The sequence below is a fragment of the Amphibalanus amphitrite genome, unplaced genomic scaffold, assembly GCF_019059575.1.
Source record: "Amphibalanus amphitrite isolate SeventyFive unplaced genomic scaffold, NRLGWU_Aamphi_draft 000078F_arrow, whole genome shotgun sequence".
Lineage (NCBI taxonomy): Eukaryota > Metazoa > Arthropoda > Thecostraca > Balanomorpha > Balanidae > Amphibalanus > Amphibalanus amphitrite.
This window is the reverse complement of record NW_024881574.1, coordinates 83,743-104,683: the sequence shown is the minus strand read 5'-3', so window position 1 is coordinate 104,683 and position 20,941 is coordinate 83,743. Positions and strand designations below refer to the sequence as shown.

At 57.7% G+C, this 20,941-nt stretch overlaps 2 protein-coding genes across 6 annotated transcripts in view; one reads left to right on the top strand and one right to left on the bottom strand.

Moving 5' to 3' along the window:
• LOC122379433 (proline-rich protein 36-like) overlaps positions 1-6,892 on the top strand; it is a 113,811-nt gene extending 106,919 nt beyond the window's left edge. For 4 of the 5 annotated variants that reach the window (XM_043361651.1, XM_043361650.1, XM_043361654.1 and 1 more), the window contains 8 exons: positions 101-718; positions 1,467-1,640; positions 1,852-1,975; positions 2,303-3,108; positions 3,845-4,170; positions 4,568-5,331; positions 5,637-5,861; positions 6,041-6,892. In XM_043361651.1, the coding sequence (XP_043217586.1) occupies positions 101-718; positions 1,467-1,640; positions 1,852-1,975; positions 2,303-3,108; positions 3,845-4,170; positions 4,568-5,331; positions 5,637-5,854 (3,030 nt within the window). In that variant the 3' untranslated portion in view covers positions 5,855-5,861; positions 6,041-6,892. The remainder of the gene's footprint in view (positions 1-100; positions 719-1,466; positions 1,641-1,851; positions 1,976-2,302; positions 3,109-3,844; positions 4,171-4,567; positions 5,332-5,636; positions 5,862-6,040) is intronic. The other variant, XM_043361653.1, reaches the window with a different exon arrangement.
• A 1,868-nt stretch (positions 6,893-8,760) lies between these two features.
• On the bottom strand, positions 8,761-18,824 carry LOC122379465 (WAS/WASL-interacting protein family member 1-like). The gene is made up of 7 exons (XM_043361708.1): positions 18,794-18,824; positions 18,228-18,407; positions 17,060-17,292; positions 15,057-15,152; positions 14,610-14,763; positions 12,078-12,176; positions 8,761-8,858 (listed from the first exon to the last, which is right to left on the bottom strand). The coding sequence occupies exons 1-7, from the start codon at positions 18,822-18,824 to the stop codon at positions 8,761-8,763; spliced, it is 891 nt and encodes a 296-aa protein (XP_043217643.1).
• Between the last annotated feature and the right edge of the window lie 2,117 nt (positions 18,825-20,941).

Sequence of the window (20,941 nt, the reverse complement as noted above, 5' to 3'; positions counted from 1 at the left end):
TCGCTTTGGATGGCTTTTGTGTTTGTTTTGTGTGTTGTTTACCTCAGGGAGTGTGAAGTGAACGTACTGGCCGCTGAGCCCCACCGGTGACGATTTTCAGATGACCCCCAAGGACATCAAGCTGCACATTGAGCGGAAGCTGGCCTCGTTTGATCAGCCTCCGCGCTCTCCGTCCCAGCCGAGTCAGCTGATCAGTCCCCCGACCTCCGCTCCTGCCGCTGGCGGCGCCGACTCTCCGGACTGGCAGTACCGGCTGCCGGAACCACCCACACCCTTCCAAGACCCCACGACCTCCGCTGGTCGCACTGCACCCTTGGAGGCTCCGCTGGAGTTCCAGGACAACATGACGGTCACCTCCAGCGAGCCCAGTGAAGCTGGAGAGTTCGCGGAGGCTACAAATGCTTCACTAGTCGAGCGGGTCGGCCGCTCTGACCCGGCCCGACCGGCCACCGACCAATCAGAGGCCACTCCGGCAAGCAGCAGCCAATCAGAGGCCGCCCCGGCCAGCCGCGACCAATGGGACGGCGGCCGGTCCGAGCGGCCCGCCAAACCCGAGAGGCGCCGCTCCAGCGAGCGGCTCGCGCGTCAGATGAGCTTCTCGATCGGAGCGTACAGTCAACGGGAGCCGACGGGGACGGAGGGTGGTGGATCTGCCAGCCGGCCGCAGAGGGCCGACTCGTTCCACTGTCAGAAAACCACCGCCGGCAGCGCGTCTCAGGTGAGAGTGGGAACGGGGCGTGGGCTGACTGACGAACAAACTCCTTTATTGAACCTTTACCTCGCTTGGTATGTTGTAGGGTATGCCATTGACCACATCAGAATGCAAATCACATTCTTTATAACTGCTCAATACTGGCCGCTTGTGTTTTCAATCGAAAGTCTCTGCCGTAAATAGTTGCGTTGTTGTCTTCGGAGACGGACAAAATTTTCGTTCCTTGCCCCCCCCCCCCGCAAATCTATTCGACGTACCCGTATTTACCGCCGTTATTTACGGCCGCAGTCCGCCCGTACCGGTCCACGCCCCTATTCCGATCCGTTCAGAGCCCGTCCGTGCCAGAGCGCCGCTCAGTATGGGTAATAGCCACCCGCCCGCCCCTGAGACACGCACGGCCTCTAGGCTGGGCCGTGCTGACCTCAGGATAGCGTGAGGCTGACTGGCGGGCGGCCAGACACGAACCAAACTTTCACCAGAGGCGGTTCGTAAACCCTCTGGGAGTGGAGTGTCCGGGATGGGCAGAGTGGTCAGTGAGTGGCAGTGGTAGGTTAGTCTGTGATTGTAACCCCAGGATACTTTGATTAAACTTTAAACTATTAATTAGCGCATTGGCAGTTCGAGATTAAGCATGCAAATATATTCTTATGATTCTACCTTTTACTACCCCGGGTTGAAAGTAACTACTACTTACGTCATATTCTACATAATGACGTCACCGTCAATATTTTGACGCACCGCCGTTGATCTGCAGGTGACCTCCGGTGCCGACCCCGCCGCCGATCCGGCCGGCCCGGAGATGACCGCGCGGCGGCCCGTCAGCCGGCGGCGCAGCTCGGACGCCGCGGCCGGGTCACGGGGTCAGAGGTCAGCCGAGACGGACCGACCCGCGGCCGCCGAGCCCGTCCGGCCGCCCAGGAAGTACGAGGTGAGGCTGCAGTGGACGGAGGTGGGAGGGGTGGGGGGAGGTGGGGAGGCAGGTGGGATGTTGTAATTGATAAATGCTAATCATTTATCATAGCTCAGTTTGTAGAGATGGGTGAACGGAACGGTTTAGATCTTGGCCTGTTAGCAACTAGAGCTCCAGCCAAAGACGTTCGAACGGCACCCTGACCGTCTTGCTCCCGCTCTGATTTCAGCTGAAGTTCAACAACTCTAAGTCGTACTCCATGCTGAACCTGAGTAATGGTGGTCTGACCATGCCTGCCGAGCGACCGTCACCAAACATGAACAAAACGCAGAGCCAAACCGATCTAGCAATGGGTGAGCACCGCCACATCATTATTTAAGTAATTGTAGGTCTGGAGCTATCACAGCATATCGTCGTCTGATGACATTGGTAGACAGTAGAATGCGTGGAATACTAACATTGAACGTCCCAATGTTATAATAGATGAAGCTGATCTTGGCACGGTAATTACTAGGGCTCTTCTATTTTCAAATGGTTTTCCTCATAAATTGAGTTTCAGCATTTTGCCTCAAGGGACACTCGGCCGCCGAACTGTCCGATTATAGTAACATTCGCAGCCCGTTACCCTGAAAATGGCGCCGAACAGTTTTTGTAACGTTAGTTCCGTGTTCCTCCGGCAGAGAGCGAGGTGAGCGACATCCAGTCTGAGTTCCTGAAGCTGCAGCGCCAGTTCCTGCACTGGCAGCAGCAGCTGCTGCAGAATCAGTCGATCTTACAGACCAAGGTGGCCCCGCTGGCCGCCCGGCCGTCGGCTGCCGCCAGTCTGCAGAGTCTGGAGGTACGCAGGCCGTCCGAGCCCCTGCCACCTCCGCCAGTCTGTGTGGAGAGCGTGGCGAGACGGCGGCCGTCGGCACAGGACGAGTCCCCCCGCCGCCGACGGCAGGCGCCGACACCGCCGACACCGATACCGCCACCGCCAACAGCGGCGACACCAGTGTCACCTCCGGCACCGGTGACAGCGGCGACACCAGTGTCACCACCGGCACCCGTGACACCGGCTGACCCGCCGGAGGGTCGCGACACGCCTCCTCCGGCTGTGACCCCACCGGAGGAGTTCAGCTCGCCTTCCCCTGCTCCGCCGGCGGAGCCTAGCACGTCTTTCTCTCCAGTTCTTCAGAGCACGTCTTCGCCTTCTATCTCGGCACCGCTGTCCGGCGCCGTCTGTGGCCCGCCTGCGACTCTCAGCTCGTCTTTGACTGTCTCTCTATCACCCAGCACGTCTTCCGTCCTTCCCGTGGATCAGAGCACGACTCCACAGGTCCAGAGCACGCCGCCCGTGGTCCGGAGCCCGCCGCTGGCCGTGCACAGCACGCCTCTGGCCTCTGTGGCCGCCGTGCGGGCCAGCCGGCCGACCGGGCGCCGACGCACGCCGCCGCCGGTTCCGGCTAAACTGAGCCCTCAGCAACTGGCCAGTCGTCGCAGACAGGTGCTGATTGGCACCCCGAGGTTCCGATCGGTGGCGGAGGCCGCGCGGCCGGCGGGGACGATCAGCAGCTGGAGGAGGGACACCCTACCGCTGTGGAACGCACTGACTGGGGATGGAGGACGGAGGAGGGCTCACTGGGGTCTGGGCTTGGCATGGGGCGGAGCTGTGACTGTTGGTGCTTCTGCTGCTGGGTTTCTGTGCTTCCCATGGTGGTGGCTATTGGCTTGCTTCATGTCCGTCTCCTGTACAAAGGCGCATGCGGATGTTATTATTCTTGTCCTGCTCCCTGGCTGTATATTTTCAGCGGAAGGCGACTCCTTGGTGCTCGGAACTTACCTTGTTCCATAGACACGCATGCTAACAGGTATGGCCCTCGCAAATCAAATGAGTATGGCGGAAGAGATGATAATGAGGTACAAGGTACAGGCCGCTGGAGCTGTTTATATGCTGCTGTGTCGGTTAGATTCGTCCGTGCTATTATGCGTGTGTATTGCAAGAAGATGCAAATATTGCATTTATCATTTGATATCTTAGTGAACGTTGGTGTAAACTCAAGGGACTGATTCAATCAAAATCAGTTGTTCTTATGAACGTGCTTGGCTTATGCATTGCATCGTTGTTTGCCGTTAGCCTCGGCTATTCATCAACATGTCTCCAAGTCAACCATCCCCACTTATCACCTAGCCTAGCCATTGCCTCCTCTGCTCCCTGCTCACCCGCCTGTGGTCGTGCCCAGGTGATTGAGGAGCTGCGCCGCCGAGTCCCGGAACAGGAGGACAGCCCGGACCCACCGGCCGACTACTCTGGACGCTCCCAGTCTCTGCCGCGGGGCTCCAGTCTCCAGCACCCCAAACTGAGCCTGGCTGCCGAGCAGCGGCGCTCCGAGCCGGAGCCGCAGCCGGAGAGGGAGCCGGAGCCGGAGCGGAGCACCGCCCGAACCAGGGAGCGGGAGAGGACCCCGCCCCGGCAGCGTGCCTCCACACTGGAGAGAAGGCAGGAGTCGGAGCCGGAGCCGACCCGGCAGAGGGCGTCCACGCTGGAAAGGAGGCCCTCAGAGACCAGGTGAGGGGAGGGAGGGAGGAGAAGAGAGAAAAAGGAGAGAGAGAGAGAGAGAGAGAGAGAGAGAGAGAGAGAGAGAGAGAGAGAGAGAGAGAGAGAGAGAGAGAGAGAGAGAGAGAGAGAGAGAGAGAGAGGACGAGAGCGAAAGAGAGAGAGAGAGAGAGAGAGAGAGGGAGGGAGGGAGAGAGGAGAGAGAGAGGAGAGAGTGGGTAAGTTAAGCTGAAAGGAAGGGATTTAGGAGAAAGAAGGAAAGAGAGATTGATCTTATCTTAATTGATCTCTATGATTTAGATAAACCATGAGAGGCTGATAGGTCTATGGGTGGTCCTCTGGTTTAGGCTCTTGGTCGGCAAGTGTTTCTGGCGGTCTGATGTCTGACGACCTTCTTGCTGTGTTCCAGAGCTGAGAAGCGAGTGCCGTGGTCACCTCCGAAGGTAGCGCTTGGCACATGGGCGGAGCAGTCCCGACAGAGTCAGGTGCAGCTGAAGGAGGACCGCGACTACGTGCTGCGCCAGGGCCCGCCGCCGCAGTCTCAGCAGGCGGCACCTGAGCCGACCTCTGAGCAGGCTGCCCGCCGGCCGACGGCCGTCTCCGTCCGGCCCAGTAAGAGCGTTACGGTCACCTCTCTGGGAGCGCCCCCGCCGCCGGTGGGGGTCCCGCTGCCTCAACCGGCGCCGCAGCCAGTCAACGGCCAGCAGAGGCTCTCGGCAGTAGCCAAGGTGCGACACAACGAGTCTGTACCTGCTCCGACGGCCGTCCTGTCGTCAGCGGTGCGAGGACCCTCGACCCGCCAGCCGCCAGCGTTCTCCATCTCAGACTCTAAACCGTCTCAGCCGGGCCGCGGTGTGGCGGCGGCGGCGGCGGCCGGCCGGTTCACCTCAGTCGTATCGCTGACTGATGAGCCTCGCCAGCCGCTCTCAGTCTCAGTCCAGGTGTCCAAGACGGCTGCCCGGGTGGGCGCAGCGACTGCTGCGGCGCGGCCCGCTGAGTCGACCACAGTCACCTGCCGCGTGTCGCCGCCCGACCAGACTGCAGCACAGCCGAGGACGGTGCCCAGTGTGGTGAGCGTGACGAGGAAGGACTCTGCCACCTCCACGGAGCTGTCGGCCCGACAGGCGGCGTCGGAGGTGTCTCGCAGGAGCCGGAACCAGCCAGTCGTCAAAGGTGAGGGCGGAGAGTTCGATCATTCGGTCTTTGCGAAGAGAGTTGAGCGGGTGATGCTGTTCGAGCTCTCGGTAAATCTCGTCAGGGTTATGGCTGTGCATCATGAAACCAGCCTCCAATGAATTCAGTCGATTCAATTCAACTTTATTGTACAGCGGTTGCTCCACAACTGTGTGCGATTCGTGCATGCCCTTATATTATCCCGTCTTATCCCTGAGCATAGCTCATCCATGCTACCTGACGTCTCTTGCCAATGACGTTAATGAGACAGTCGGTGTGACTGACGCTTTGTCTGTCTGTGGCAGGTTTCCGTCAGCCGGAGGTGCCGGCACCGGTGCCGCCCCCGCCGCCGCCGCCGGCTCCGGTGCTACCGCCGGCGTCCGAGGCAGCAGCGGGCCGCGCACGTCTCAAACCTGTCTCGGCCGGCCGGCCAGTGGTCCCCAAACTGGACCCTCGAGAGGAGTTGATGATCGCCATCCGGGAACACGGCGGACTGAAGAAACGGGGCGGCGTGCGACCGTGATTGGCAGGTAAGCACGGGGTGTGACGTCATACGGCACCAATGGCCGCCGAGCGGCTGGTGCCTGATGAACTGCGCTCTGCTAACATTTGGCATCCAGCTGTTCCACATGACATCTATCCGTGTCTTACACTGGTGACTTTCTGTGTGACTTGACTAACAGAGCTGTCTTGTGTGTTTTTTTTTCAGACTGGATCAGAGTGCAATACCCGTATAGTGGGTGAGAGGCCGGCTGTCTGTCCGGCCGGTCAGTGCCTTCACGGACGTCCCGCCGGAGCTGGGAGCGGTCAGCACGGTCTGCTGGGACAGCCGAGTGCCGGCACCGGCGTCCCGTGTCCGACTGAAGTTCGACCGAAGTTCCAGAGCGCTATCCGCAGGCCGGAGCGGCCGCCACGGCAGCTGAACAGTGAACACTGAACATGTACCCGCCTGACTCCGAGTCCGAGTCCGAGTCCGGTGACTCCGCGCGCCTCTGAGTCGCTGGAGGCCCGCCGTGATCACCAACGGACCCGTGTCGCGCGCGCAGCTCATTTTAGAGCTGCCAGTTATCGCCCCATGTAGTCTGCCACGACCGCCGCCGAGCGCCTTCAGCCGCTATGTCCCGATATATACCGGTGCTGTGAAGCGCCGAGCGCGGTCAGTTCGAGTCGCGGCCGCCAGGTGTCGGCCCTGCGCCGCTGCTTTCCGCCGCCGCCGCCAGGGGCGCCACCGTCGCCGGCGGCCGCGGCCTTCAGTGCTCACATATTTTATGTAACGGTCGCGTCGCGCCCGCCGCCGCTGTTGCCGCTGCTGCTGATACATTTCGAGGCCGTACTTATGTTTATGTGATACGTGAGCGAGTGCGTGGGTGTGCGTGTCGAGTGTAGCCCGTTGGCCGTGTGTTTTGGTAAGGCGCCGGGGCCGGCTTGGGAATGGTTCACCCTCGACCACCCCTCTCCGCGGCCCCGGCGCCATAACCCTGTTATACTACCACTAATCCAGTGTTATTATTGAAATGTATATGCGACAAGCCATAATAAATATATTGCAATGATTGAATAATTGGTGAATTTCTATAACTGTCGTAGAGCGACAGGAGTGAAGCTGCAGGGTAGCAGCGGGCCAAACACCCTATCAGTCCAAGCATTCAAAAGGCCTTTGAATCATTATTACTCTTCAACGGCTCGTTCGAGGGTAATTACTAGCGCCCGCCGCCTCGCAGTGGTGGAATGGTGTGCGAAACCCGCGGATCGCTGCAGAATCGAACACGCATGGCTCTTGTACTGGCTGGAGCTCGGTTGAAGGCAGACCGAAAAACCGACACGGTCGCCGATGGCCATCCGCAGTTCGCATCCGCTTATAACCAGCACAGACTGCAGTGCAGTCTGTGCTGGTTATACAATTGACCAGGCTGAGCGAGCCGCGATACTTGCTGAGCATTCATCGGACAAGGCAAACAGACATAGTATTCGCAATCTAGCCACACTTGTAGGATAGACTAGCGCCCCACTATATTCCACAGGATGCTGATTCATCGCCTCTTCTCACCACCCACTCAAGCAGACACCGTTTTCATTGGCCAATTGTTCATATATTAACGATTTATTTGCTTATTTACAGTACAGTGTGACAGTGAGCTCTGAGCCCTCCGGCGGCGGCGCCCCTTCAGTAGCCCACAAACATCACGGGCCCGCTAAAAACGATACAAACGGCGCGGTGTGACCCAGCGTACCCGGGCAGACCCAGCCCGGCACAGACCACAGGTCAGGTCACACGTCATAGACTCGCCATCACATAAACGGAGGCTGCGTTCACGACTGACGGATAAAATACCGACTGTTCCAGGGGTGTCGACATTAAGTATGGATAAGACCCATGGAGGAACTTTAAAGTGACCTTGACTGTTACCTTTGTGAACACTATCAGGACAAGTTAATATGATCAAGCAAAGCAAAAGTGGTTCCATCATATGGGACCAGATGCGAAATGGGACAGGGAAGAAGACCATTATTATGGAGTGTTATAGGTGAGAAGAAGAGTGAGGTGCGGGGAAATGCTTTGCCTCAGAAGTCGGTCATTAAAGGACAGGTATTTTACACTTTGAGTCTCACAGGCGAAGAACAGGTACTGACGTTGGGAAGAATGCAAGAAAGATGCCAGCATCCCGTTCATTGCCACCGACGATGAGGTGCCTGAACGTTTCTAGATGCCGCTATAGAATTCAGGACACGATCACCTCAAAACCAAGACGAATCCTTACTGAGCACAATATGTGACCTGCTGGAACGACGCCCCTCCCACCCCCACGCCGATTTGTTTGCCCCAATCACAATGTATGACACTGCTCCGGCCCGCTTGCACCGCCCGTCCTCAAGGAGACGCGAGGACGGTTATCCTTCCGCCCCGGATCGGATCTTGCTCTCACAGACTGGACTCTCACTCTCTCACTCGCCGCTCGCACTCTCACTCGGACGCCACGGCCGACCGACACTGATTTGTGCTCTCGCGTATGATCACAGCTGTAGACGGCCACCCTGCCGCCGCCGGGCCCGGCTTCGCCGGACTGGGAGCGCTCCTTTCCCTCCGCCCCATCCCGCAGGAGAGCGCGGGTCGCACTCTGAACCCACGAGACCACGCCGTGGACTGAGCACTCAGCGCCGCACTCGCGCCAGGCTCACACTGTCAACAATAACAACACGGTGGCCACCGTCGGTAGACGCCGCCTCTGTATAACACGGGACTCCTCACTGAGCCACACGGCGTCAAGTCTCGCCACTAGGCGGCAGCACCGTCAGCACAGCTCACCGGATGGCCGCGCTACACCGTCTGATTGTATAGGTGGCGCTACCACACTCATTTCAGTTTGTATAGGTGGCGCTAAGGTTAACACAGCGTCTCTGACCGGCGCTGCACTGTCACCAGCCGGCAGCTCAGGCGTATGAAGTGTTTGACTCGTACATTTTCTTACCGAGCTGCACTTGCGCCGGCGGAGGGGGCGGGGCGGGGGGCCGCTTTCCACGGGGACGCTCTGCAAAAGGGGCGGGATCGTGTCAGTAGGCGAAGTGCAGCCGGGGTGGCGCATAGTGGGTCCGGATAAACGTAACACTGTTTCAGATATTTGCCTATAGTTTCACCACACAAGGACACATTTGAAACATGAAAGCTGCAGATTGGGTGCACACTAATGAACTCATCTGAATGAAAACAGCATCGTTCATTTAAGTCTAACAGAAGTGACCTCATTGAGTCATTTTGGATTAGGACGGGTCAACCACAAAATCATGCACAATAGGTACCAGGCGCACTTGGTGAGTTTCAGCCAGCTGAAACAACAAAGCTAGGGCCGAGCCGGGCCGGAAGGGCGGTAGTAAGGTTAGGTTCAAGACATAGCAACATTGGCGACGGGGAACTCCAAAAGAACACAGCTGGTTCCGGACCAAGCCAGGGCGCTCGGACCCGCCGGCGCCAGTTAGTCACGATACAAGCCACAAAACACGGTTTACGTCACACCACATCACAACACAGCATCCCAAGCCAGCGCGCAGCCGAGCCGGCGGCCAGCCTGACAGTGTCGGTCTCTGAGGGTTCCTCTCCCCACCCCCGGTCCCCAGACCAGGGATCCAGCCCCAGCCGGCGGTTGTGACCGTAGCCAACAGGCACCAGCTTCGGAGTCTGTTCGCGTCTAAGCACGGACCAAAGTTTTCGTCCTGGGGTTAGCTTTGGTTTCAGCCTGTTTCAGGCCGTTTCCTATCTCTACAGTCTTATCAAACAGAGCGGGTTTCCCACGGCCCTTCCGGCCCGGACTTCCGGTGTGGCGCTGTGTCAGCGGTCCCCAGCGGCCGACTGCTGATATTCGCTACCTCAGCAATCAGCTCAGCAGTGAACAGTCAGCTCAGCGGCCACCCAGGACCAACCATGAAACAAATCGGAAACACTCAAGGCTGCCCCTCTGCGGCAGCAGCCCCACTAAAGTTGGTCCCTCGGCACACGGTCATGGCAGCCTCTGTTAATGTACATACACGCCGGACAAAGCACTCAGCCGCAGTGCCGGACAGTGGCAGACGGCAACGCACTAGCACTATGAACAAAGCAAATAGAGATGCACAGTCTGGTAGTATCACGGCACTCGGGCGACCAATGATACAGCACGCCCTGCACACAGGAGCACAATCTGGTAGAACGAAGGCACTCAGGGCACTCAGGCACACTCCCATAGAGCCAAGACACTCCGAGGCAGTCTGGTAGTTCCAAGACACCCACTGCACTCAGGTAGTCATTAAGTTGGACGTAATACCACGGCACTCAGATAGACACGCAGTCTGGTAGTATCACAACCACTACACTTTGACGGACAGAGGGGCGGAGGAGCTGCACTCCTCCGGTGCTCTACCTGCTGTGACTGGGAGCGAGTGAGTACGGTGGGCGGCGGTAGCACCAGGTCACCGAGAAAACCCAGGGGCAGGCGGACCTCGCCAACGTACGCTGGCGGAGTGTGTAGACAGACATACAGACAGAGCGCAACAGCGGTCACACGACACAACAGACATAGACCCGGAGAGAGATCAAATTAAGCGTACGGCCGTGACTGGATCCAAAGAAGCATAGAAAAAAGCAGTGACATTGCACATTTCTTGGCACCTCCAACACTGCATGGAGATTGCTACCCGTGGATCGAAATGTCACAAGCTCTCAGTCTCCCAGCTCCGCAGCAGGCCTATTGAGTACCATACCATACTCAAACTCCAACCGCCATCCACCGCCACCGCTCCAACCGCAGCCTCAAGTCACCCACCAGCCAATCATTCCGACATAAAACGACGTCAAAGTCAAACAGCTCCCTCCCACCAAAGAAAACGCACAAGTAGCTCTTAATCCCTCCACTCTCGTTAAGAGGCAGCGGTAGGATTGAGGGGCTGGGGCGGCGGTGGAGCTGAGATGCGTGACCTCTAGCGGTCGACACGCGTTTGATGGACAGTTGACGGGCGCTGCAACTGCGATAAACACAACCCCTCCCCAACCCCTCCGCCCGTCAGCTAATCCCTCTGAGACCCGTGCGTGGCTGGTTGGGGCGCCCAGGCAGGCTGCTTTTGCTCCGCACAATACAAGATAACCTTACTAATAGTACGGTACGGCACGGTATGGTACGATACGTAAGAGAGCAGTCGCTGATGTATGTACGCGGAGCGCCGTCGCCACCACAGAGTATAATCGTACTCAGACGGATATCCGACCACAGTAGACCCATCCGTACCGCCTAGAGCAGGGCCACAGCTCCGGTTTGAGTCAGCAGTGACCGGCGGTCGGCACAGAACGGTCTGCGGCCGGGGCACTCAACATCCGTCCCTTCTCCCTCTCCTCTCTCCGGATAGGGGATGAGAGGGAGGAGGGAAGGGGAGGGAGGAAGTGTCCGGTGACCCATTCATCCGTGTGGCCGAGCGGCGGTCAGTGACGCACAGACTGCGGGGCCCACAGACACCACAGACGCCCATAGACACACCATCCACGTTCCCAGGACTCGACTGTTTGTCTACACTGACCTACAGATATTGCTCCGGTGAATCAGCGGATGACACAACGGCACCTGATACGGCGCGTGGCACGGTACCACGGAGATATACGTAGAGCTTATGCCAGCTCATCGTCACACACAGCACAGAGCGGAGGACAGATCAGTGTCATACCACAGCCCACAGGCAGAATATGTCAGGACGACTCAGTCTAACACAACGCACAAAATGCGGGCCAACTCATCGTCAAAAACACCAACCAGAGGTCAAAGGTCAGTCAGACTCGCTCTCGTTCACAACTGGGGGTCAGGTTCGATCACCGTCACATAGCACACAAATGGCCGTATCACAGCCACAAAAACGCACACAGGCCATGCTAGCGGCCTAGCAACTGGGAACCATACAGGCCCACCAGACGAGGGGCTACCTAGCAGAGGACAGCCGAAACCAGCTCCATCAGACAACTGCAATTGTATATGCTTCAACACTGCACAAACTGAAATGCAATACAAATAACACTACACTGGATGCAGGTACACACTACACAAGTTTGGATCGAATGGCTTCGGCCTTTCAGACCGGGCGATAGTCTGGCCGTCGGCACGGCTCAATTGATGATTTCAGGCGGTTCCGGGGCACCGGGACTCCCCTGTTCATTAACCACCATCAGCGTGTCGTTTGGCAACACCACGGGACGGCACTCGGATAGTCACAGCCCGGCTCGGACCGGAGCTACTTACGATTTTTGCTGGGGTAGTTTTTGACGCAGTTGGTAGGCGGCTCCGGCGGCGGCAGCTGGGACAGACTGTGGAACCGATCTCCGAACCGCCGCTCGAAGTCTGCAGAGTGAATGAAAACAAGGGGTTACAACGGGAACCGTAAGGGCAACCAATGGTCAGGGTCCAGGGACATCTCTTGGGACTGTCAGGCAGACAGTGAATGGCAATAAACGCTCAGAAGCTGGGATTTCATACAGAACCATCGCAGATTGGACAAAGTGAGACATCGCATAGGACTTTCAGGGCAAACGAAAATGTCGCAGCAACCATTCAGAAGTTTGGACTAGAATGAACTATCGCAAGCAGACAGTACAGCATCGCATGGTTAGGTTTCGCTAAAATGGCGATTGAGGCATCACATGGGTAAACGAAAGGGCCATTCCCTATGCACGTGCTCTACTTTTACAAAAAAGTTATCTCATCCATGACCTAACATGACCCAACTAACTACACGTCAGCCTGAACGATACGATAGGAACTACCATTTCGGACGTCAATACGCACAACTCTCAAACAGGTGTGATTTCGCAACTCGGTGCGCACACGGCGCAAACATCAGCTGACGTCACTTAAACGACGCTTAATGTGCGTCACTGTTACTACACACGTCGTGAGTCATTCGCCGGATAGCTGCAGGAAGCAGCCACAAAGGAATGGATTCCCGAGCGGTATGTAACTACGCTGGTGTGTCACATTTCACCATTCGCTGTTACCGGGCTCAAAGGCTGAAAGATCGTACCACTAATAAAGGATAACGCTTCTATCGTCGTCAGATAGATTCAGAACTCAAACCAGGGTCTATACGGTGCCCAAGAGCTGGCCGCATTACAGCCGGAACTCTCCACTCACTATCGCAATGTGGCTGTGACTATATGACATCACGCCCATATTTCTGGGAAAAATGACTACGCTATCGCCCTGTCGTTATCTTGAGTAAGGGAAGATACCTTGCGATGGAGCTTGGTTTACACAACTAGTATTGATCAGTTAGGTGAGAATATGATGTCCATTGTTCAGAAACTACAATACAAACACGTCTTCTGCAATATGTTACCCAAACACTCGACCTCCCACAAGTACAATGCAGACCTCCTGTTCCCCACCCTCGCTAGATTATCCACGCCACCCCCGACCCCCGCGGCGCCTGCCTCAGCGGCGGCTAAGAGCTGCCGCAGCTCTCCTCACCGGTCAGGTCGGGGATGCTCGAGCTACTCGAGCTGTACGAGCTCCGCTGACTGACGGAGGAGTGCCGCAGGGGCGGCGGAGGTGGCGCGCCGGCCAGCAAGGAGGGAGGCGGCGGCGGCGGCGGCGCCTGTGGAAACGAAGACAAACAGTACGAGGTCAGAGAGCTAACAAGGACAGCAGAGTGAGGGATGACACCGGTCGGCGGTGGATTGAGTCGACATATCGCTGACAGATACTCAGTCAAACGAGGGCAAACTTGCTTCCAGCGCCAAAAATGCGGTGAGCTTATAGCCATTACTGGGGACTCACTCACTTTTTGGGAAACGGTATCGTCCGTTAAGATCAGAGCGATTCACCTTGAAAGGCAAGTTCAACCACAGTGAGAATATACGGAGTTAGCAGATCAATAATTGGAGCCAGACCAAGGCCCCGTTTCATAAAGCGAGTCCGTAACTTACGCCGGTTTTTGGTCTTGTATTGCAAGTGCATGTGAAGCGATGACGACAGTTTGAATCGTTGAATTTATTTATCTTGCAAGCGAGAACAAAAGAGAGAAGGGGAAATAAATTTATCGCTTTACATGCGCTTGCAATACAGGCCCAAAAACCAGCGTAATTTACGGACTCGCTTTATGAAACGAGGCCCAAGTCCAATTTTGTGCCACTTGACTTTAACCTATTGGGACATTGCCACATATTTACGCAAGAGCTATAAATAGCCAGTTACTCAAGGCATAACTCACCACACTCTGTTATCCGATGCTGATACTGTATCGTAGCCGATTACTCAGCTCTTTAAAGATAAATGACGGAGTTGCGGTACATTCGTATACCTATCGATGATGCACAGTGAGCACACTACTCCAAGTTGCAACTAAGAAAGCCTAAAAGAACACCAACCCACCCGCCGGCCGCTGGGGACTCACCTGACCTCCCTGTCGGACCTGCGACGGCGGCGGCGGCGGCCCCGAACGGTGCGGCGGCAGCGGCGGCGCTGACGTCGGCACCGGCGGCGGCGGCTGCGACGGCGGCGGCGCGCGGCCCGGCGGCGGTGGTGGCGGCGGCTTCACGCCGGGCGGCCGCGGCGGGCCGCGGGATGCCGGTGCGCGGCCGCTCGGCGGCGGCGGCGGCGGCGCCGTCCGGAGGCCGCCACCGCCGTTCAGGCGCATGTCGTCCTGCGACTTGCGCCGGTCGTCCTCCTCTGAATAACTCCCGCGCGCCCTCATACTGTGCGCGCGCGCCACGTGCGGTGGTTTGGCGCCGGGCGGCGGTGGCGGCGGCGGCTGGCCCGGCAGGCTGGGTGGCCCACTCCCCAGCACCTGGACAGTCGGCGACTTGGGCGGCGGCGGGGGCTTCACGTTCGGTGGCCGCGGCGGTGCCGTCGAGGGTTTCTGTGTGATACTCGGTCGGACTGAGGGCGGAGCAGTGGTCTTCCGACCCACTGTCGCCGAACCGTTGTGTACCTGGGAACATCAGACCACCGTCAGACACTGGGAAACGCTGACAAAGCTCCACCTCTCACTCATTCCAACTAAAAACACTTCACGCAAAGCAGCAGCCATGAAGCGTATAATGCAGCATCATAAGCAACACCATTCTTTCAGTTCCAACTATTTATCTGAGAACATACCACCACAAAACACCAACAATCCTTCACATCACCACTGGTGCTGAAATCGATAAACGTCTCCTGTCTACCGCTGCATCGCTAGCAGTCATTCACCAACCGGCTGGCGATTCATCCATCTATACCAACCATGAACGGCTTGGCACCGGCCGGCGGTGCCAGCGGCGCCTCTCTGCGCAGCGTTGACGATGAGTTACTGGGCCGCATGGCGCGTCTCTCTCCCGTCTGTGGGGGGTGAGCACCCGACAGTCAGGGACGGAGTCGGCACGGGCAGCGGCACCCCACGGCACGAGCACACTACAGCCGGAGCAGAGGCGGGGATCAGGCAGCGGTGGAGCTGGGATTTGTCGTAAGGAGTTGAAGCTGAGGTCTCGCTGCACGTGTCTACTGTCTTACCATTAGAGGCATTAGAAGCAGGCGAAGGTACGTATAGTCTGTGGATGAAGATTGTTGGGACGGTTGGATCATAAGCGAATGAAGACGGTAGATGAGTTGGAAAGGTCCGCGAAGGCAGGCAGCAGAGGCCAGCAGAGGTGCAGGAGCAGCATGCTGTGGAGCGATGCAGTTGTGGTGCTGCTCAGAATCTGGGGAGCTAGATGCGGCGTCACAGTTGGAGCAGGAGGTGGAGCGTACGGGAGGATTACGGTCCTGAAAGATATACCTGAATGGAGGTGGCTCCTGACGGAAGAACAGCAGTGGAAATGTTGAATGGTGGACTGGTCTTAGTACAACAAAGGAGCACAGATGTGGCCGTAGCAGGAAGGAAGAGTCAAGGAAGAGGAAGAGTCAGCGGTATCACAGGACCACTTAAATGGGTGAAATGCCCCTACTGGAGTCTCTGTCTCTATATCAGGAGTAGCGACACGGATAGAAAGCAACATAGGACTCGAACTTGAACGGAACAAGAGGATGCCACGGCAAACCACACACACTCAGGCGCCAATGGACAGCCCAAATACATCTGGCCACCCACCAAACGCACACAAACGGCGGCCGCGGGTCCACGCAGCGACACACCATGCACAAAACACGCACTGCAAGCACGCTATGTTCATGCACGCTAGCCGACCAGACCTATCGACCTGTAGGGGGCTGTGTGTAGTGGCTCATACCAAGCTTAACCTGTGTGGACTAGCCAACAAGCACGGCGGACTCACGTGGTACTGACCCTTGTGTTGGGTTTCAGTCCGTTAGCCCCTCCCTTCGCCTCTGCACCCGCGCCTAAAGCTGTCATGTGTCATCCGGCACCCCATACATGCCCACGGCCCATGGCTACCCCCCCCCCCCCCCCCTCCTGAGACAGACAGGGCCATGACAGGTCAGTTCAACAGAGCCGGACCATGGTCAAGGAAAGACACCGCCACACTGTCAGTACCCTGGTCTGTGCCCCTTCAGCGTACCACGACCGCCCCCGCACCGCTCCGGAATTGTTAGTGTTGTGGTCGTATACATAAACAGAGCCATATAAACAGCCCAGAAATGGCACGGAGAGAGCAAGAAAGGCTGCAGTTGGAGAGGTGAAGGGACAAGTGGAGGAGAGCGGGATGGGAGAGGAGGACGACGAAGATAACAACATAAATAAATAAACGCAGTTGGTCAGTCAGAGTCGGACTGGGCTAACGGAGAGAGTTGGGTACGATGGCAGAGGCCGGGGGAAGCTTTACAGAGCGGTGCGGCGCCGCAGACCAGTTAGGTCCGTGACAGGTGACCTTTAGTGTCGGTGTGATTTCGCGGGCTTCGTCCTGACAGCCAGCCGCGGGGCGCGGGGTGGCAGATTGAAAAAGCCCTAGTGGCCGGCGATAAACGGGCTGTTTGTCGTTGACCCACCTTGTTCAACTACTCTTTATATCAGTACTTCTCTGAATGACCCTCTTCACCCCAGTTTGATAGCCGTGGCATCTTCCGAACATTTACATCATGTCGTGAACTCGTTGGTACACTGATGTCCGGCAGGTGACTGTATTGTATTACATTGTATTGTAATGTGACCCTCCCGTGACCCAGAACGCATCTAACCCCTCTTCCTATCGCTTGTGCGACCCTGTCATGACGCTAACTGTACATTCTCCCTCACCTCGGCCGTCTATGCACTTACATGACTCTCCCACACCCCATCCCCTCCCCTCAGTCACCTGTGGACTGCTGGGCACGCTCCGACTCGGCGGCAGCTGTCCGGTGGACGCGCTCGGCTTGAGGCCGGCCGGAGGCGGCGGAGGTGCCGCCAGCGACCGGTGCAGGCTCGAGTTGTTGCCCGCCGGAGCCGGCGACGGCCCTGACGATGACGACTGGGCGGGCACCGGAGCGGGGGGAGGCGCCGATCCGCCCGGCCGCCGGTTGGGAGGGAGCTTGGCCGGTCCGCCAGCACCTGAGGGCAGAACGTCAGGTCAGGGTCAGCCGAGCACCGGCGAAGGTCTGGAGTATAGTTAGCACACCCCCATGACCCAGTGACGCACGAAATGTTTACCGTAAACCACCTGACAAACTCCGCGCCGCAGTTTCGTCCGTTTGCTGAGCCAACACTCCACGTCAGCGGCATTTAACCGCCCACAATTTACCAAACACAGCTGTATGAAACGGCCCCGACGGGCGCCAATATTTACCACGCCTCAGTTAATTAGTACCAGTCATTTAGCGGACAGTGTGGCCGGTATAAGGTCCCAGTGTGGGCGGTAGTGAATGAGCAGCATATGTCGTTAATCACGGGGGCGGCGGTAGAAGGGCGACCGCGGCGTTCTCGCACGTTGGTAAGACGCCGCCCTGTGAGCTGAATACAGCAGCTCGGGAGGGACCCGCTCTCAGAAGATACATTGTAGGACCACCCGAGTCCGCCCTGAGCCCGTAGCTGCGCGTTACACTAGTCTCCGGTAGACAGCGGCGCACAGTTAGTGCATGGATGGACGGCGGCGCCAGGCACCTGCTGCATCATTCTACCTAGCCAGGAATCGAGTCTATGTCTCCCGACCGAAACGGCGCCCAGCATGGCCCGAGCTGTCAGTGACACCCCCCCCCCCCCGCCCACCGTCGCGCCAGCCTACGGGCTTCCATCCATTGTACTGAGAGCGATGCTTTCACCACTCCGTACAGACCCCTCGTATCTCAGGACCTCAAAGACGTGGCGTTCACCCAGGTAATGTGGATACCGCAGAAACTGAACGTTTTCTCAGCCAATCCTGTCTAGCACGGCGGGCGTCTCGCAAATCAATCACCCCGGCAGTCGTCACTAATGGAGTATGAGCTATGGGACACACTACCACTGTGTTACGCAAAGACCGAACAGCGCTGCTCTGTCTGATAACTTACCGATCTCCGTCCGACCCCGGCCCTGACCGGTCGGCCGCAGCTTGGGCATCCCACCAGCGAACAGGCCGCCCAGGCCGGGCGGGCCGCCATTGGCGACCGGGGCGGCCCCGCCCCCGCCCGCGCCGGGCCGGCCCACGCCGTTACTGCCGCCGCCAGCCGGACCCGACGGCTTGACATTTCCTGTGGGACAGAGAGGGCGTCAGTGAGTGGTTACTGTTTGAGGGAAGGGTAGTGGCAGGTGAATAGGGCAGCGGATAGTCGTAGATGGTTAGACAGCTGATCACAACCATCCCAAAACTGGAAGAACATAGGTGTAGAAACAGGGAAACGTCTCACAAAACCCCAAATGGTAACACATTTCACAGACGCATACAAGAAATATTCCATTCCACTGGTTGCCTCAACTACAACTTCAGACATAATTACAGACACCAGCAGCAAGTCGTGTAACATCGCCCAACACACGAGTGATATGTGTAAACTACACAGAAACTCGCATGCCACTACATGTGACACATTCAGATCGCATAAACCACATCGCCGACCACCGATCAGCGCTGACTCACTATCGCCCAACCGTCGCGCGTTCCCGTCCATCACTTACACCCATACACCCCACACTCCACCCCATCCCTCTGTGTAACAATCAGCTGTTAGTGGTGTCAAGCCGTGACTGCTGTTCCGAGGTACCAGTTACTAGGCGACCTCAGATTACGACCGCCGACCCAGCCGCTGCTGGACGACAACCCTCTCACCCGGAGCCTGCCAATGCTGTCAGGCCCGTCTCGTTCGACGGATGGACGACTGGATGTTGTCAGTTGATGGGGGAAGGATCACTGATCCAGTGCCGATCCGAGGACGGCAGATGATATGCAGCGTAGATAGTGAGAGCTAATATTTGGAACTGAAAGGTCAGACGTGGTAGCCTGCGAGTGGTGCGGGTCGGTTGGGTGACATAAGCACTCAAAGCAGCCTCAAAACCAGGGAGATACAGTCTGGTCTTGCAAGGCACTACTTTGCCTGTCTGACTTCCTCTTGAAATCAACGGAAAGCCACCATTCAGTGAAAATCTTCACAAGTCACTACCCCGGCGTAAAGCCGATTCCAATCAGAGCACCAGCAGATAGCCGGATCGCAGCCGATACCGTCCCGGTGTTTGTCTAGGTCGCCTTGTGTGGGAAGGTACTCCGAGATTAGTTCGGTACTTCTGCGACAGCCAGGTACTGTGCGCCGCGCGGTCTCGGGGCTATCAGCCACAGAACGCGATAGGCCATCCAAAGAGCCGACCGGGACAGCAGGCCAACATGCTGCCTGGCTGGTATGATACGGACTGTTAAATTGCCAGGGTGCATGGCACTGACTTTGCTAGTTGGTTGACTGAACTGCTGAACGACCGTACTGCCCCACTGATTGACTGGACAGCCGATCGGCTAGTCTGATCGATTGACTGCTTATCGCATCGAACAGCTGGCCGATTGGATTTGCCCACTGCCACCACCGTGACCATGACCAAATAACTGATGACGTAGCTGCCCTTACCCGCCCTTCCCCGTCACTACCGTATCAGACGCGGACAGGGAGGAGGAAGGGAGGAGCGGTGACTGACATAAGCCGTGAGCGTCACCCCCAGCCCGGCCCGGCCCGTCACGGGAGGCCATATTCGGCCACACCAGACGGTAGGGGCAGTGCTCTGTGCAAGGGCTCCAACGGCGGTGGAAGCTACAACAGCTGCAGTAAGAGGAGAAGCAACAGTGGCGATCTATCCTAAGACGGCTTCACCGGCGGAGACTTGTCGATTATCATCAGGAGATAGCAGCACCGATCATCATCCGTTCCCCACCGTCCTCATTGCAGTGTCATGAAGTGACCCCGTTCCCCCTAACAACAGACTCCGGCGCCGAAGGTATATGACGTCACCAGGGCTGGCCGCCAGCCCGCCCGGGGAACACAAACATGGCACGGCTCCACTGCACGGCGCCGGCGGGGTAACGGCGCGGGGCAGCCCAGCCCGGTGCACGCCGCGCGCCACAAACACAGAGAAACCGACTCATTAGCCGAGTAAACGCCGCCCGCAGACTGCATTACCGCAGTAGCGCCGCACCAACTAACTGAAGCAGCCGACAGTGACGAGCGTGGTCAACACTCGTGCCGACAGACGAGGGGTGAGGGGCTCCCTCCTTCCCCAGGCGGCTGCACTGAAGGGGGAGGGGGTTCCTCTCCAGCCGGTAGGACCTCCAACTTCCAAGACCATCTGAGCAGCTTCCTTTCAGTAGTCCACTGAATCGACAGGTAAGTTAGAGCAAACCACGTGGCTAGCCGAGTCGAGCGGACGGTCGAATCACTGGCCAGTTCACTGGACCATGTCCCGTGCCCAGTACGCAGCTCAGCAGTCCAGACCCACTAGTCTGCCACCTGGCATCTCCAGTGTCGTTTCTACCGCCAACCAGCCGTTACAGCCGCCGAATTCACCGGGAGGACACACGGGTAGCATCTGCTGCTGGGATAGAGGTTTGAAATATGGTGGGTGAGAACAGCGGCAGAAGACACATATCTTCCGACAGTGTCCTCACTCAACCGGCATCCCTTTTCCGGCCTCTCCCAACACCCCTCCCGTCTGACTGGTGTCCGGTACGCAGCGGCAGACGCGCCATTCCATCACGTTAGGTGCGCGGCTCGGTAGCGCCCGGTAGCCTTGGTTGTCGGGTGCCAAGGTC